The 16,788-nt window shown below is 36.7% G+C and overlaps 1 protein-coding gene across 1 annotated transcript; it reads right to left on the reverse strand.

Moving 5' to 3' along the window:
• Positions 1-1,300: 1,300 nt before the first annotated feature.
• LOC110702978 (pre-mRNA-splicing factor SPF27 homolog) lies at positions 1,301-13,513 on the reverse strand. The gene is made up of 7 exons (XM_021880736.1): positions 13,133-13,513; positions 12,214-12,389; positions 11,814-11,897; positions 2,843-2,912; positions 2,600-2,733; positions 2,442-2,500; positions 1,301-1,706 (listed from the first exon to the last, which is right to left on the reverse strand). Exons 1-6 carry the CDS (start codon positions 13,376-13,378, stop codon positions 2,446-2,448), a joined length of 765 nt encoding a protein of 254 aa, XP_021736428.1. The 5' UTR covers positions 13,379-13,513; the 3' UTR covers positions 1,301-1,706; positions 2,442-2,445.
• Positions 13,514-16,788: the final 3,275 nt, after the last annotated feature.

A 16,788-nucleotide genomic window follows, 5' to 3' on the forward strand; every position in this document is an offset into this window, starting at 1 on the left:
AGTTGTACATGATTAATACAAGTATTAAAAACATAGTTTTACATGATTAATATTAATATAATTAAACATTGTTTTATGTGATCAATATAAACGATCTTTATTTTTAAAATCACGAATTCATATTTCTGTTATTTCGTGTTTTGGGTCCATACAAGGTCAATTCGATCTAATCTGAAAATCTGAATGTTCAATAAATATCAATTCGATCCAATCCGATTTAAAATTTGGATCCGATCCGAATTAAACATTCGTTTGGATTGGGTTGGATTGGATTTCGGTTTTAATCCGGATTATGGACACCCCTAACAATACTGCTAGAATAGTTTGGATGAGGGGTGGAAGCCTTAGCATCACGACTAAACAAAATGAAGATCTTTCTCTCTTAGATTGGATCCAACATTGTATACAACTTTTTGTTAGTTAGGATGATATTCGGAGTAGTCCTCGCATAATTACTTTGCATGTTTTGAATGTATTGAAAACACACAATCTTTTTATACGAACAACCTACTATAGAAAATCCTTAGTCTTCTCTCTTTAATGGTGGTAGGCACCCACCTGATTTTTATGCAGCACAATTGGGAAAACTTCCAACATGGAATGATTTGGTTCGAATACAAATTGAAGGTTTGTGGTTCAAAGACACATAAAGCAGGTAGTGGTTGGTCCCTTGATAATTATGATCATCTGGACTACGGGATTATTGGAGGTAGTAATTTCGAGTACAAACTTTTAATTCGAAATCGCTTGCATGTTTGTATGGGCTACAATGGGCTTTGAATTCTATCATTTAGTCCACTATTGTGTTTACTAACTCATATAATCTAGTCACTCTTCTTCGAGGTGGTGGTCAAGGAGACATTGATAACTTGTGGCTTATTCAACACATTCAACTTTGTGGATCAACATTTCAACATTGGAATAAATAGAAGGCTAAGACCACGTTGCAAGAGAAGTTGCAATACATTCAATTTGCTTTAATTTTTAATACTATGTAATTTGTTTTAAATAAATTTTTTTTAAACCTAAGTAAATTAAAAAATCAAATCACGATAGAAGCTGCAATACATTTAATTCGCTTTAATTAATAATACTATGTGATCTGTCTTAAACCTTCGTAAAAAAAAAAATTAAATAAATAAAAAATAAAAAATTAAATAAATAAAACCTATTACTTATCTTTACAAATTGAAATTATATTTTACTAAAGTTATTTTTATTAAATGTTGCAAAGTATTTAATTAAGGAGAAGAGAACATGCCTAAGAATATATATCAAAGGGGTGCACTTGCAACAGATGGAATACCAAAGGAAGATTTAAATTTCTAAGCAACTAATTCGGATTAATTGGAGTGAGAAAAACACGAAGCAAAGTGAGGAAGTACTTGATTCTTACTAATGGTTAAAGAAAGATCGCTGGACAACAAATATATCTAAGAGCACAAAGCTAATCAAACCTAAAAAACTTGATTCTTGAACCATCGTTTTGCTAGGGACAAAAACATGCAACGCAAAGGAAGAGTTACAGGGACACATGCCCGCATCAACGCCCATGCAGAGCACCTTCTGAAATAAAAAAAAAAAACTGCCTCAACCCATCAGCTGCTGAGCCCCCGTGATTAATAGTTTCTTCTAAAGGGTGGAATGCTAATTTTGCTGAAACTGTAGCAGAGCTATGTACTGTCACAGACCACAATCAAATAATCCTGCAATGAAAATACATTTGCCACATTGTAACAAGAATAGAATTGATAAAATATCAGCTATCATAGCATATATTGTTATTTAAATCTATTTGACAGCAAAACATTCCCATACGAGGAGCAGGAAATTGGTTCTCTGGTTCTTTACCCTGGTTTAAATCTTTACAATTGACTAAAAGGTCACATTACACAGCTACCAAGCTAGACGCCACCAACTTTGTTGTTTTGTTATTCGTATGAAGGTCAAAAGATAATTGATACAACTATCAAACTGGCATGAGACTGTCCCATTCACCCTGCTCTTTGGAAAACAGCATTGCCCCCTTCAATCTTAGAAATTTAGCAATGTGATGGTTGATATTCAACAAAGCTGAATGAGCATCAGTAAACAAAACCTTACAATATACAGTTATCCTTCTTGTTTGTTCTAGATGTAATAGAATTAAATTTATCAGTTTTCATTCAAATTAAATCTGCACTGGAAACAGTATACAATTGCTACATACACACCTAAGGTATTGCCCCTTAGGTGAGGCCTAATTAGAGGTATTGGATAGTAGTTTAGTATCACAAAGTATCTTAGGAGTTTAGTAATGCCAAAAATTTGCAGCTTATTGCAATGAAATGAAGACTTGAGTAAGGTGTAGGGTGCCTTGCATTTTTGCAAACACAGGTATATATACAATAACTAAATCACACAGATACTCCAGTCATTGTGTACATCACAAGATAACATACCTCATTATTTCACATAACCCAAGGAACCATTTTCCATGTTAACATCCAAGTTCCAGCCTCTGAACACATAGCAACCATTATATAAAAATATTTAGACACAGGTAACCCTTAGAATTTGTAAAAAAAATGTCAAGAATTGCAGTCACTCAATACACTACCTCTCAGCAGCTTCTTTCCTTAATTCTTCAAGATGACTTTCAATTTTCACACAAGCTTCTTGAATTTCAATGTTTTTCAAACAAAGCTCCCTCCATTGTGCAGATAAAACATTTAGCTCATTGCCAGCATTTTGCTGATAAATTATATCATTAGTTAGATTACAACTTTTCACTAAACAAACTGACAAAATTCAAATTTACAAGTACTTGAAAAGAGAAGCAAAATAATCAAAACCAAGTCACCTGTTGAAACTTTCTTTCCCTGTTCACAGTTTCAATCTTCTCACCGTGCTCAGCAGCTAATGCTTGCAATCTATGTCACTCAAAAGGCAAATCCATTAAACACACATAAAATTGAATGAAAAAGAAGCTTCAAAAGTAGTTGAGTCAAATCAATACACCACCAAAGCAAAGGTCCAAAATTACACCTCATGGCACTCTACAGAGACAAAGAGTAATTCTAATATATTCTAGGAATCTAAGGTCATTTAAGAAATAAATTACTTATGAACACCGACAGGATAAGCATTGTCTGATTCTACCCATCCTCCAAATGAAAAGAAAGTTATGAATTGTTTACACATGACCCAATACAAAAGGAACAATTTTGGACTATCTAACAAAATTTGGCATTTATTGTTAAATGCCTAGAAGACAAAATTATACGTTAAAGTAAAAGTTTTGAAGTAACACGATCTTAAATCTACCATAATCATATTCTGGACAAGGAATAATATATTATGTAGAAGAATGATATATTCATAGTAAATATATGTCTCTACATACATAAATCATTCTTGTGCTTCTTTCATATTTCACTACCAATAGAGATTACTCCCTCCGTCCCATAATACGTGGGACGTTGGGGTGGACACATAGTTTAAGAAAACCACAAGTGGGTCCATTTAAAACATTTGTTTATAATATAAAGGATCCTCTTTTGTATTTTTGTATGGTAAGAAAACAAAAAGTGGGGAAGGTGGGGTAGTGAGGAGAGAAAATGTAGGATTTAATTGGGTTTTGGGGTTTGTGGTCCCAAAGAGAGTATAGAAAAATATTTTTTTATTAGTGGTCCCATTCCATATTTAGTAACGTGTCAAGTATTTTGGGACGGATGAAAATAGTAAATGTGTCAAGTATTATGGGACGGAGGGAGTATTATTAAATATGTATTTGTTCCAATCAAAGCATAGTTTTTCTTTTTCTTGTAATTCAAGGTCCAAATGAGAAGAGATAAAAGACAGGCAACATCCATCAACAAGTAAAACTGAGTTTAGACTCTTTCAAAAGGCCATGAAGCATTGTGTTCAACATACAAATACATAAAAAATCAAGCAAAGAGAAGCACATCCTCAATATATAGCAAACCATCCACTTCTGCTCGCATCAAAACATTACATTTAGAACAAGCCAAACTGAACCAACATAACAGCCTTTTCAAATCTCTTAGCCCAAATGACAGCCTTTTGTAATACGTAACAAATTCAATGGTTAAAATTTTAAAACATGGGCAGTGAATAGAGGCAGTATCATTGCTCAGAGGAAAATGCACGACAATAGCAAAACAAGAAGCATTTTCGCTACTGTTTAGAGTAAATGGGCCAATATAAATCAAAGGCTATGCACACAATCAATAAGCATAGAGCCAACACATAACACTAACAAAAATTAATGTCATGAACTAAAGGTCAACCAGCATAAGCAATGGTGCAGAACTCTTCAAAGTCGACTTAGTCTTTTGAGGTATTATCAAGCACTCATGCCAAGTTTATTAGAACTAAGCATCATCTACCAATTATGATGCCTGGACTTGGATAAAAGTTCTCATATCTATAAACCTAAAACTTATCTACAATGTTATCCAAACTAGGGGGTGAAAGTTATTCAGATTTAATCCAAAGTTCAATCATCCCAAATAAAAATACTAATTCGGATTCAATTAAAACCCATGCTGACTTTGCTCCATTGGATTGTCGGGATATATGACTAAGGTGAGGGAGGAAAGATCAAAGTGTCGTAATGGGATTGTTTACTCAACCAACAAATCTACAAAAGTATGTACAAGCACAGAAAATGATATGGCATCTTCATACACAAATAAATAAATAAAAATAAAATAAAATAAAATCATCATACGTACTCTTCAAAAAAAAATATTAAATTATATTACATGTAAGAGTTCTTAAGAGCACACCAAAACCATGTCAACAAGGTTATTTTTTTTTTCCCTAGTATACCAAACAAACTTAGTTCTCAAGAGAATGTGAAACCCAAGAAATAAACATATCCCGAGGAGCCATTTAAGAGTTAAGGAGCCACTAAAAGCAAATCAGTTTCCTTCCTTAATTAATGCTTCCTCAATTTTTCTTACAAACAACATTTCGGTTTTTCACATTTGCCAATGCATAACATCAACAATTAAAATTATAATATTAGATTTTTATAAATTTAAGACGAATCTAACAAGATCCCATACGACTATTTTTCTTTAAAGTATAAATCAAAAAACTTCCTCCGTACTTTTAAAGCGCAATGTTGGAGATTTTGCACTATTCACACCACCTCCTTTAATTGTCTTTTGTAATTTATTTGTTGGAAAAAACATATTCATGTGGTATCTTGTTAGATTCGTTTGGATACACACTTTCACAATATTTAATTTTATAATTTTTAATAAAGTACAAGATATTAATGGTATAAAAAGTGCATTGGCAAGTGTGTAGACCCTAACGTTAAAATTAAAAAAGAAAACGGGAAGTATGTAATTGAAGTTGAGTATGTAAATAGTGTACACTATTAAAATGCTGCAAGTAAAAAATAAAAAATAAATGAAGTATATTGTTATAAATTTAAACATTAATGTTCCAAGAGTTCTCCTTTCCAAAGTTCACCAAAATGAGGAACATATGTTTCCATTATGATGTTTACATATGACCCAAAATCCCTAACTATATAGTATCATATAATCCGCTAATCTATCAGCCGCAGAGCCGAAATCAATTGATCCGAAAAAGTTGGACATTGATACTATTTTGGATAATGATTATCTGATTTTTGAATTGGATATCAGTATATCACATATTAAACCTGCAATATGAAACTTTGGGGTCATTTGGACCTTTAACAATTATATTTACTTAGATATAAAATCAAAATAAAAGAAAACTCACTTTAAGTTCTCTGATCCACCCATTTCCCCAAATTGATCGTCTTCTACCTCCCCCTCTACTCTCCTTCCTATTTGTACATTTCCTATCACCAGCCACCACAAATCCTTGGTTATGCTATCCATTTCTGATGTGAGTCTTTTCTTGTTCTCCTCCCTAAGTGGTGTTTTTAATGAGCAATGGTAGATCTAGGCAGATTCCAATGCAACCTAAGTGGTGGCATATGTGGAACATACCTTATCAATGGAAGAGGTGTTGAAGCGGTGGGGTCAAATGGGGAATTTAATGAGTCTTAATTGTGACTTAAGGGTCATGGAGGGATTACATAAGACGTGTTGTGTGATGACAGGGCTATAATGGTGGCTTTGGATGGTGGTGGGGCTCTTATTTTCCAACAAAGAGTAGCAACCACGAAGAAAGACATTTTGCTTAGTAAAAATTCTAGAATAAACCCGGTGAACAATATACAGACCATCTAGTATATCATTTGAAAGGTGATTATATCATACGAAATGTGATTATAATATTCTAAAGGTGTAAGTATATCATCCAAAAGTGATTATATCATCCAGAAACTGATTATATTATTCGCAATGAAAATGTATCATTCAAAAAGTGAATGTATCAATAAAAAATGTATCAAACAGTAATTATATCATTCGAAAGACAATTATATCACCCAAAAGATAATTATATCATCTGACTAAATTATTTACAATACGAATATATCATTCAAAATATGACTCACTAACAACATAATTATATCATCTTAAAAAGTAATCATATCATCTAGAATGTGACTATTATTTGGGAGTGTCAAAGATTAGGTCTACAATAATTTAGTGTCCGGGTTTATATAAGACCTTCTACTTGCTATGTGTAGACACCTAAAAACGTCTCATCGACCAAAACCCTTAGGTTTATACCTTTCACGCCGTGGACCGTAAAGAGAGCTTCGAGTATATTACAAATGCATAGGAACACTTAACGAAGGAATTGTGATTAATTAAGAATAACTAAAGTTTAGAAGAGGGTGTACGAGAATCAGAGACCTTGAAAAGGCTCCGGTATTTATAACGTGAAGAGATAAAGAAGAGAAAGAATTGTCGAGAAAGCCGCATGCACTGGCGTCAGAACCCGGTGGAGGGCTAGGACACTCCCGCAGCTACAGGAGGAGGAGCAAGCTCCTCGTAGTTCCAGAAGGACATGGGCTCCGCCAACTTGGGAGCTTCACCACATTTCCTACCGTGGTGTCGTAATTGACCTACACGATGAGAAATGTGTTGCTGAGAACATGATGAGGCTCCCAAGTTAGCAGAACCCATGTCCTCCTAATTGAACTACGAGGAACCTACTTCTCGTCCTCTTCTTTCGGAATAGAAGCTCCCATAGTGTCGCGTCGCCGATACATCGTGGCGCATCGCACTGCTTTCCTAACTTTTCTATCTCTTCTTTAGCACTCCACGCTATAATTACAGGTCCCAAACACCATTTTCTAATTCTCGTACACCTTCTTCTAAACTTTACACTTTCCTAATTAATCACAATTGCTCCTACACATTCATACTATACTCAAAGCTCTGTTTACGCTACACGACGTGAAAGGTAAAAACAAGAGGATTTTGGCCGAAGAGATATTTTTAGGTGTCTACACTTTTAAGTTGTTTTGACATTGAGGTTTATTCCTCATCTTGGTATATTTCTACAACTATGCCCTTAATAGGTAAGGTTGATTGACAAACTATACGATAAGAATAAAATACTGAAGTTAGACCTTGTTTGTTTACCTCAATTTCACTTAAGACCGGAATAAATAAATTGTTAACAAAACATTAACAAGTTTAAATTATATCTAATAAGATTCATAAGTTCAAATAAGATAAAATAAGTTTTAAAATGCTTTGATAAGTGATAAGGGTTAACAAGGGCTACCTAAGTAAAATTTACAAATAAATTAACTTTTAATAAAATCAGATAAGTCAAGGTAATAGATTGTATCCTTAGATCAAGTACTCTGGAATGATTAGTAAAAAAAGATTTCATGAAAGCCATTGCAATTATTTTATTTATTTTTTTATAAATAAATACTTCCAAAACAACTTCATTAGAATTTGATTATGGTCCAAAATTTTAGGCTACTTAAGATCTCACAAGATAAATGGAAAGTTTATAGGATATTGGATATCAGAAATACTTTTTATGAGAAATTTTAGATATTCGGGTACATAGTATATAAATGTGGCCGTTACATCGCGATTCGGCCGGTATGTACCGGATTCCAAGCCTACCGATCTGAGATTTCCCGATTTGATGTGGTGTTTTTTAAAACGACGAGTTTTCAGCCGATTCAACCGATACGAACTAAAATTCGCCCGCATTGACCGATATTATCTCACATATGGTTAATTTCAATGAAGTTCTTGTTTTAAAAAGGAAAAGAAAGGGAAAAAACGGAGAAACCTCCATTAAAATCAAAAGAGTTCTTTATTGAACTCGAAGAGGAGAAAAAAGGAGTTTTTTTATTTAGATAAAATCCATAAGTGGGGTAGGTGGGGATAGCGGGGCAGGTTTTTCTTAAAAAAAATTAAACTTCCCCACGTTGATGTACTTGAGCCAAGTATTTAACTTTACTTTTTTTTAAAAAGAAAATAGGTATTTAACTTTACTTTGTACAGCTGTGTAGTGTGTACTATCCTAACTTAATACTTACTCCTTCCAATTTATTTTTTGTAGTGAAATTCGACTATCATTTGGGCCAAAAAGTTTAAATCATATTGATTAATTATAAAATTTAAATATAAGATACAATAAAATCCTAAAATATAGTTTTTAGTTTAATAAATTTCAAACAAAATTCTGCCGCTACAACCGCGACCTAGCCCGCGACTAACGCATCAATTCCATTACCGTGATACCACGACCGTTTCCGCAATCGCGACCGATACCGTAATTTTATTCTATGTTCGGGTTTGTATGTAATGTTTTCAAATCGGAATAATATCTTATATACTCCTCTCGCCCTTAAAACGGATTTTTCACCATATACCACTAAGTTAATGCGTAATTCACCATATACCACACGAAACTTTCTAATACACCAAATACCACTTAGTTAATGTACATTAACACAAAATGCCTTTTTTGGTAACTGCCGTTAGTCAGCCGTTTGGGGTAATTTACTAATTCACCATATACCATTATTTTATAAGTTATTTCACCATAGACCTTATGTTTAAAGTTATTTCACGATATACCCATAATTTTACAAAGGTTTGTGTTTTAAAAAAAAAAAACTAGCCGTTGAACAGTTATAACGGCTAGTTTGTGTATATAAATGTAGTACTTTAGGGTAATTTTACATAGGTTCTAGGTTTGATAAAGCAATTGATATGGAACCTAATGAGCTGACAGAGTATGCTAAAGTGGTTTTGGAGCCAAGGAGTGATGAGCCTAGGTTCTGGTGGTGGAGAATTTGAAGTCAGGGATGGCCATGTCAAGTTCCCTGTCACTTGGGAATATGACCTGTGGGTGTGGGAAATGGCAAGGATCATGGTGTCAGGGCCATTTACAACCAAAGACTTGAACGCAGGGATTTTGTTTACATTAATCATTTCAAGGCTACAAATACAATAACCATAAACATAATTACTCCTATTTTTATTGCTGCATTTACTATCTTTTGCTGCTTTGCTACTCTTCTCTTGAGCTCCTTCAACTCTTGCTTCAACAAGATCTCACCTCCATGCGTGTCTATCCCTCCCCTGCTTTGATTTTCATAACCCGACGGGACATTTTTCTCCACATTACCCTTGCACCACCTGAATGTCTCACATACATCACACTTATAGTACAACCTTTGTGGATTTCTGCCGAATCAGAGCTCCTTATTGCAAACTTCCTACCACAAGAACAAGCTTTGTTTGGCACTCTTACGTACGAAGAATCGAAAGATGATGATGATGATATCGAGTGTGTGGACATCTTTGCAAATGCTTTTAGAAGCGTGACTTGGTACGTGAATCACTAAAGTACTACATTTATATACACAAACTAGCCGTTATAACTGTTCAACGACTAGTTTTTTTAAAACACAAACCTTTGTAAAATTATGGGTATATTTTGAAATAATTTTAAACAAATGGTATATGGTGAAATAACTTATAAAATAATGGTATATGGTGAATTAGTAAATTACCCCAAACGGCAGACTAACGACAATTACCAAAAATGGCATTTTGTGTTAATGTACATTAACTGAGTGGTATTTGGTGTATTAGAAAGTTTCGTGTGGTATATGGTGAATTACGCATTAACTCAGTGGTATATGGTGAAAAATTCGCCCTTAAAAATGTTCATTCAATTCATATAATCATGTAGCACATTTGTTGTGGGCCATTCTAGAATTTGTTGTGTGAAAAAGTAAATGTGATTAGATATCATTTGTACATTTTTATTGTGAGAGAAAACACTAAATGTGATTGGGGACAGTGGGTATTTTTAGATTGAAATGGGAGAATGTATAATTGTGGTCCCATTCCTAAATTAAAAGTGTTTAAACTAATCGTGACGAATGAACAAGAACAATGTGTAAACTATACCAAAATAGAAATTGTGGAAACTATAGCAACTTTCAATGCTTAGACTTATGTAGGCCTTAAAAAGAAACTCCCAATTTGATATCATGTACGCTAGGGGTACCAACCAATTGTCACAATTTCGATTGTAAGTTCTTTTATGTAAAGAAAGGTTACCTCTTCGACAAAAGAAAAACATAGCTAATCAAGTTTTCTTGTGGTTAAAGGCATTCCTTCATAAAAGAATGTATTGCTTTGATAGAGGATTTCTTTTGCTCACTTGATTTAGTATTAGAAAAGGATGACAAATTTTTTAACATTCAAGACCCAAGTGATATAGTTTGAGCCAAAAGTGGTTTATAAATCACATCCTTAGTAAGGTCGGGCATGATTGTAAATTTTTGATACTTAGGTGGATGCACAAAGATTAGCTAGAAGCCAAGAAGGTCAAATCTCACAAAATAAAGAAGTGGTCAAGCAATGGGTGTCAAAGAAAAATGCTAATTCTAGTTCGTAACTTCTCTATTTGCTTCAATCTTCTTTATTTAAAAAGTTATAGTCACAAAGAAAGCAAAGGCCACATTAAACCTTAAATCTTCTCCATCTTCATAGGAGTACACAAAACTAGAAATATATCCAATAACAAATAGAAACATTAAATTAAGGAAATAAATGGCCGTTTATGTGACCCTTTCATCAGAAAAGTAGGTAATACAAGATGATATCAAGACAACCACCAGGAATAATTTAGTCTCACCAAGCTTGTAATAAATCCAAACCAAATTGAAAGATAAAGAAACAAGATAATGACATTAATCCAAAAATTCTCTTACTCCCAAGAAGACATCTTTTACGAAGCACCGAATAATGGTAAGTAAATCATAAGGTATGGCTTTAAAAACAATGTTCAATTGAAATTTTTGCTAGTCAACAGGTCTATACTTCCCACCTAATCCCATGAGATTATAGTATGCATGAAAAGTACAACTTAACCCTATAATTAAGTATAGTAATGTAAGTTGCATAGTATTTTACTATAAATCACCTTTATAGAAATTTTTCCTCTCTATTTATTCACTAAAGTTGGATCCTGAACCACCCACCCACTTTATTTCTCTCTTAATTCTATAAAAATTTTAAACATATGCTTAAGTTAAGGACAAAAGGAATACTTTGGCATTCAACACATACACTTACCAGCACAAGAAAAATGTTTCCCATCTACAATGAATAAAGAAGCACATTATACCATTATACAAAATAGACCATAATTCATGACAACCCAGTACCTTGTAATATGTAAATCAAAATGAAATTAGCAAAGTATCAGCATTAAAAGGTTTTATAGCTACAACCAATATGGGAAATGGTAGAAAACTCCCACCCACTCTTCCCTTTCCCCATCCCACCCCTATAAAGAGAAAAATGGGATAGAATCTAAAGGAGCACTACAGATGTGTAAGAGAAACTAACCGGGTTAAAGACGCCTCAAGCCGTTGGTTGTAGTGCTTCCAGACATCAGGACCACACTTAGACATTAGCTCCAAATTTTCAAGCCTAGGGAGAGCATTAATCATTAAAAAGGAGCTTGTGACAAGAGATACGAAATAAGCAAGTCTACACAAATTGAAGTTGATTAAATAAGGGCAAAAGGACTTAAATAAGAGAGTATGCCTCTCATAGATACCAAAGGAGATGTAATTAATGCTGGTGAACTTTGTGAAAGCCCTTCAATACAAACCAGCAACCAGACAAGCTATTCAATCAGGACATACTAAATTTATTTCCAACAGCAAGTATATTCGATCTACTTGATGTACAGCACATAATTTTCAAATAAAATTGAAATTATACGATATAGATATCATATCACCTTATCTCCTGATGCTGTAGCAAGCGCTGAGCTTTTTGAAGAGCCTGCTTCCAAGCTGTTTCATCATTCTGTTTATTCAATGATGGAGCATCTGGTATATACCGAGATGTATCAAGTGGCATTGGAGGCTTCCCAGCCCTGACTCGCTCATATTCTCTAGCAAGCATTGGATGATCCTAACATAAACAAACGGATTTATACTAATCACACATGAAATTCAACCACATATTGCATGCATAATATTTGGCCCTCATTATCTTTGACATTATTACAGGCCAACAATGTTGGAGTGAATTTTAAGCCCATCAAAACTTATATTGTATCTCTGACCCAAGTACCCCAGCTCTAGACACCGAATTTCTACGTGCAGAGTAGTCTCAACTAATCTCATGGGGGTTAAAAAAATGTAGAAAACAAGTCATGCCATACCATGTTCAAAAGAGTCATAAGACCCCGAAAATGACCAGCATTCAGCCATCTCCTTATCTATGATCATCTTTTCTATACCTTCTCGACCATTCTTAGTTATAACAATAGTAAAAAGGCACTCTCAACTTCTCAAGCCTTTCCTATATTCATAATCTGCAGTACAAATCAATGATAAAATTCCACGCAACGTACAAAACACGTTACGAGAAGTATCCTAAAGGTCTAAAACAACCCAAAAAAAACATAAAACAGAACTAGCACATACAATAATCAAAGTCTAAAGCAAGGGTCTACTTTGTTAATTTTCCTAAATTCACAATAGTTTCACCAGCATAATCATTAGGGTTCTTATGAATAGAAAACAACAATAAAACAGATTAATTTTACAAAATAGCATCAATTGAAAACAACCCAATTCACAAACATGGTTTAAGCGCATTCCAAAAACCCTAATAGCAAAAAAAAAGTTGGGAAATTTGTAGAGAAAAACCTCAAAATTGAACTTGGGAAGGGGAGGAAGATCCTTAAGAAAATCAGAGGGCCTTTTGGAACTTCGGCGCATCTCTTCCTCAACTAAGCGGTCGACTTCTTGTTTGACGGCAGGGTTACCATAGTCATCGTCGATGTAAGGCAAGGCATCGATGGTTTCTGCATTGGAAGCGCTTGCCCATGGTCGTGCTGCATCTGGTGATGCTTCGAGCATCAATACGTCACCATTTGCAGTTTGAGTCGCCATTTTTGTTCCTACTAACTATGTCTCTGCGTTGCCTCGATTTTGTTTGAGTGTTCACCGCGCAGCAGGCCTTACTGTGGCGTGGTGTTAGGATCCAACCTCTTTCATCGTGTATTTTGCTTTCTTATCTCTTTACTTAGTTTATGTTAAAGACTTTCAATATATTCGTGTAAGTAGTTTAGGTGTTAGAGGAGATTATTGTGTTACTGTCATTTCAGTGTTCACTAGTATTTCTCCACATAAACAATATAAAGCTTTATATGGAGCGATGGTTGAATGAATGAAAAATCTCCTATTCGGGTTGCTTTGCTTTAAGACTTGTGTGTTGATTTAAGCCTTTATAGATATTGTGCTTGCCTTGTTTTAAAGCTCCCCACCAAACCAAGAGACTCTCAAAGACGCCTACATCCTTGTCGGTTCCGCTTGTGCCCGCTTCGAAGTATCGGCCGTCACAAGCCCCGACCCTGCACTCGTTACTAACGATTGCCTTATTGAGATACCTTTGGTCCGTGTTGCTGTGTGCCCACGAACCTCTCTCACTCTAGGCTTGCGTTCTTGTTTCTAAAAGATAAGAGCGCGCCGCACGATCCGGTGTCAAACCACTCGGACCGTGACAGTTGGTATCAGAATCAACGCTGCATCGTTGCCTAAACTCGTGTTCAAGTAGCACGCCAGTGATGGAAGATAATCTCGAATACACCTTCGAACAACGGCTGGCCTGGCTTGAGGGCAAGTCCGAACAATGGGCCTTCCTAGAGGAAAGGGTGCCCAAGCTCGAAGATATTGTGATCAAGCAGGATAATGAAATCAGCAATCTACGTTCCACGGTAGATGGACTGTTGGAGCAACTGAATTGTGTCCAGGCACTAGCTGATGAGGTACTCGACAAGTGTGCCACTATGCATGCTCATCAAGGCTTTGGGGGCAGTGGGGGTGCAAAGATAAAGCCGCCCAAGCCCCAAACCTTTGATGGGGCAAGAGATTCGAAGCAAGTCGACAACTTCATCTTTGACATGGAACAATACTTCCGGATTTGTCAAATAGATGATCCCTTCAAGGTGGATACTGCCACCATGTATTTAGTGGAGGATGCGAAGTTGTGGTGGCGCACCAAATATGCCGACATTCAAGCAAAAAGAATCACGCTTGATAGTTGGGAGGATCTCAAGAAGGAGATCAAGAACCAGTTCTGCTCGGATAACACCGAGTTCGTGGCTCGCACAAAGTTAACCACCCTACACCACAAGACTTCCATTCGAGAATATGTGAAGGAATATTGTGCGTGCATGTTAGAGATCCAAGATATGTCAGAGAAGGATCGGTTATTCAACTTTGTGCGAGGTTTGAAGGATTGGGCGCAACGTGAGATTTGGCGCCAAAAGATAGACACTCTAGCTGGTGCTATAGCAGCAGCTGAGAAGTTAATGGATTACTCACCCGATAAGGGCCCTAATCAGAAGAAGGGGAACAATGGACAAGCAACAAGCACTCCTAGAAGCCAACACCCCGCCTCCCAAGTTAGCTCAAACAATGTTGGGAGTAGGTACAACAAGACTGTAGGGGACGACTCTAGAAGGAGTGGAGCTTCCTCTTCATCAAGTAAGGGAAGCACATCAACCTTCTCAACGGGGAACAGACCCCTAACATGCATCCTCTGTCGGGGCCCTCACAAGTGGTTCGAATGCCGTCATAAGGGAGAAATCGATAGTCTCCAAAAGAAGTTATCGGCGATGACGGTGGAGTCAAAACAGACTAAAGAAGCATGCGAGGTAGAGCCTGATGAGGAAGAGCCCTCAAGGCTGGGAGCGGTGCACATGTTGTACGCCATGGGAAAGGAAGAGCCCAAGGAGAGGTCCAAAAACACTGAGTTGATGTATGTAGAAGTGTTGGTGAATGGGAGGAGGGGCAATGCGATGATTGACACCGGGGCCACCCATAACTTCATATCCCAAGGAGAAGCTCGAAGATTGGGGCTGAAGCCGATTCAAGAAGGGGGTAGTATGAAAGTTGTTAACTCAGCCGCCAAGCCAGTTCATGGGGTTGCAAGGAACATCCCAACAAAGCTGGGGGACTGGAGCGGAAACCTGGATTTCATTGTAGCCACCATGGATGACTTTAACCTTGTACTCGGTATGGACTTCCTACGTGCAAGTAAAGTTGTCCCGATGCCCCACTTGGGGTCAGTATTAGTAACTGGACAACAGCCTTGCCTCCTCAAGACTTGCAAGATGAGAAAAGGGTCTAAAGGCCCCCTCCTTTCGGCAATGCAACTAAAAAGGGGGTTGAAAAGGAACAAACCCACATTCCTTGCTACTCTACCAGTGAAAGAAGATGAAGCCCCTCATGAAATCCCCGCAGCTTTAGATAAGCTTCTCACAGAATTTGAGGACCTCCTCCCCAAGGAGCTCCCAAAGGTGCTTCCTCCTAGGAGGGTTGTGGATCAAGAGATTGAACTTGTTCCTTGTTCGAGGCCCCCTGCTTGAAGCCCTTACCGTATGGCCCCTCCCGAGCTAGCGGAACTTAGAAAGCAACTGGAAGACTTACTAGAGTCAGGATTCATCCGCCCCTCAAAAGCTCCTTATGGAGCTCCCGTGCTCTTCCAGAAGAAACAAGATGGGAGCCTCCGATTGTGCATAGACTACCGAGCCCTCAACAAGGTCACAGTGCGGAATCATTACCCCATTCCGTTGGTGGCGGACTTGTTCTATCAACTAGGGGATACAGTGTTCTTCACGAAGTTGGATCTGAAATTTGGCTACCACCAGGTTCGCATTGCTCAAGGAGATGAACCGAAGACCGCATGTGTGACGAGATATGGAGCATTTGAGTGGCTAGTTATGCCGTTTGGGTTGACCAATGCCCCCGCAACCTTCTGCACCTTGATGAATCAGGTGTTCCATGAATTTCTCGACAAATTTGTAGTGGTGTACATGGATGACATTGTAATATATAGCAAGACCTTTGAAGAACACCTCGACCACTTGAGAAAGGTGTTTGAGAAGCTGCGAAAACATCATCTGTTCGTCAAGCGAGAAAAATGTGCTTTCGCCCAAGAAGAAGTTGGGTTCTTGGGACACTTTGTAGGTAAAGGCCGCATAAGGATGGATCCAAAGAAGATACAAGCAATTCAGGATTGGAAAGATCCAAGGAACACTTCCGAGCTTCGGTCCTTTGTAGGCTTAGCAAATTATTACCGCAGATTTATCAAGGGATACTCCGAGTTAGCCAGTCCCCTCACCGACCTCTTGCAGAAGGATCGTCGTTGGGAATGGTCAGAGAAACAGCAAAAAGCTTTTGAGAAATTGAAAGATTCAGTAGTGAGAGAGCCAGTCCTCGCTCTCCCTAACCCCAACAAACCCTTTGAAGTAGAGACAGACGCTTCTGATTTTGCCTTGGGAGGAGTATTACTCCAA

The sequence above is a fragment of the Chenopodium quinoa genome, unplaced genomic scaffold, assembly GCF_001683475.1.
Source record: "Chenopodium quinoa cultivar QQ74 unplaced genomic scaffold, ASM168347v1, whole genome shotgun sequence".
NCBI lineage: Eukaryota > Viridiplantae > Streptophyta > Magnoliopsida > Caryophyllales > Amaranthaceae > Chenopodium > Chenopodium quinoa.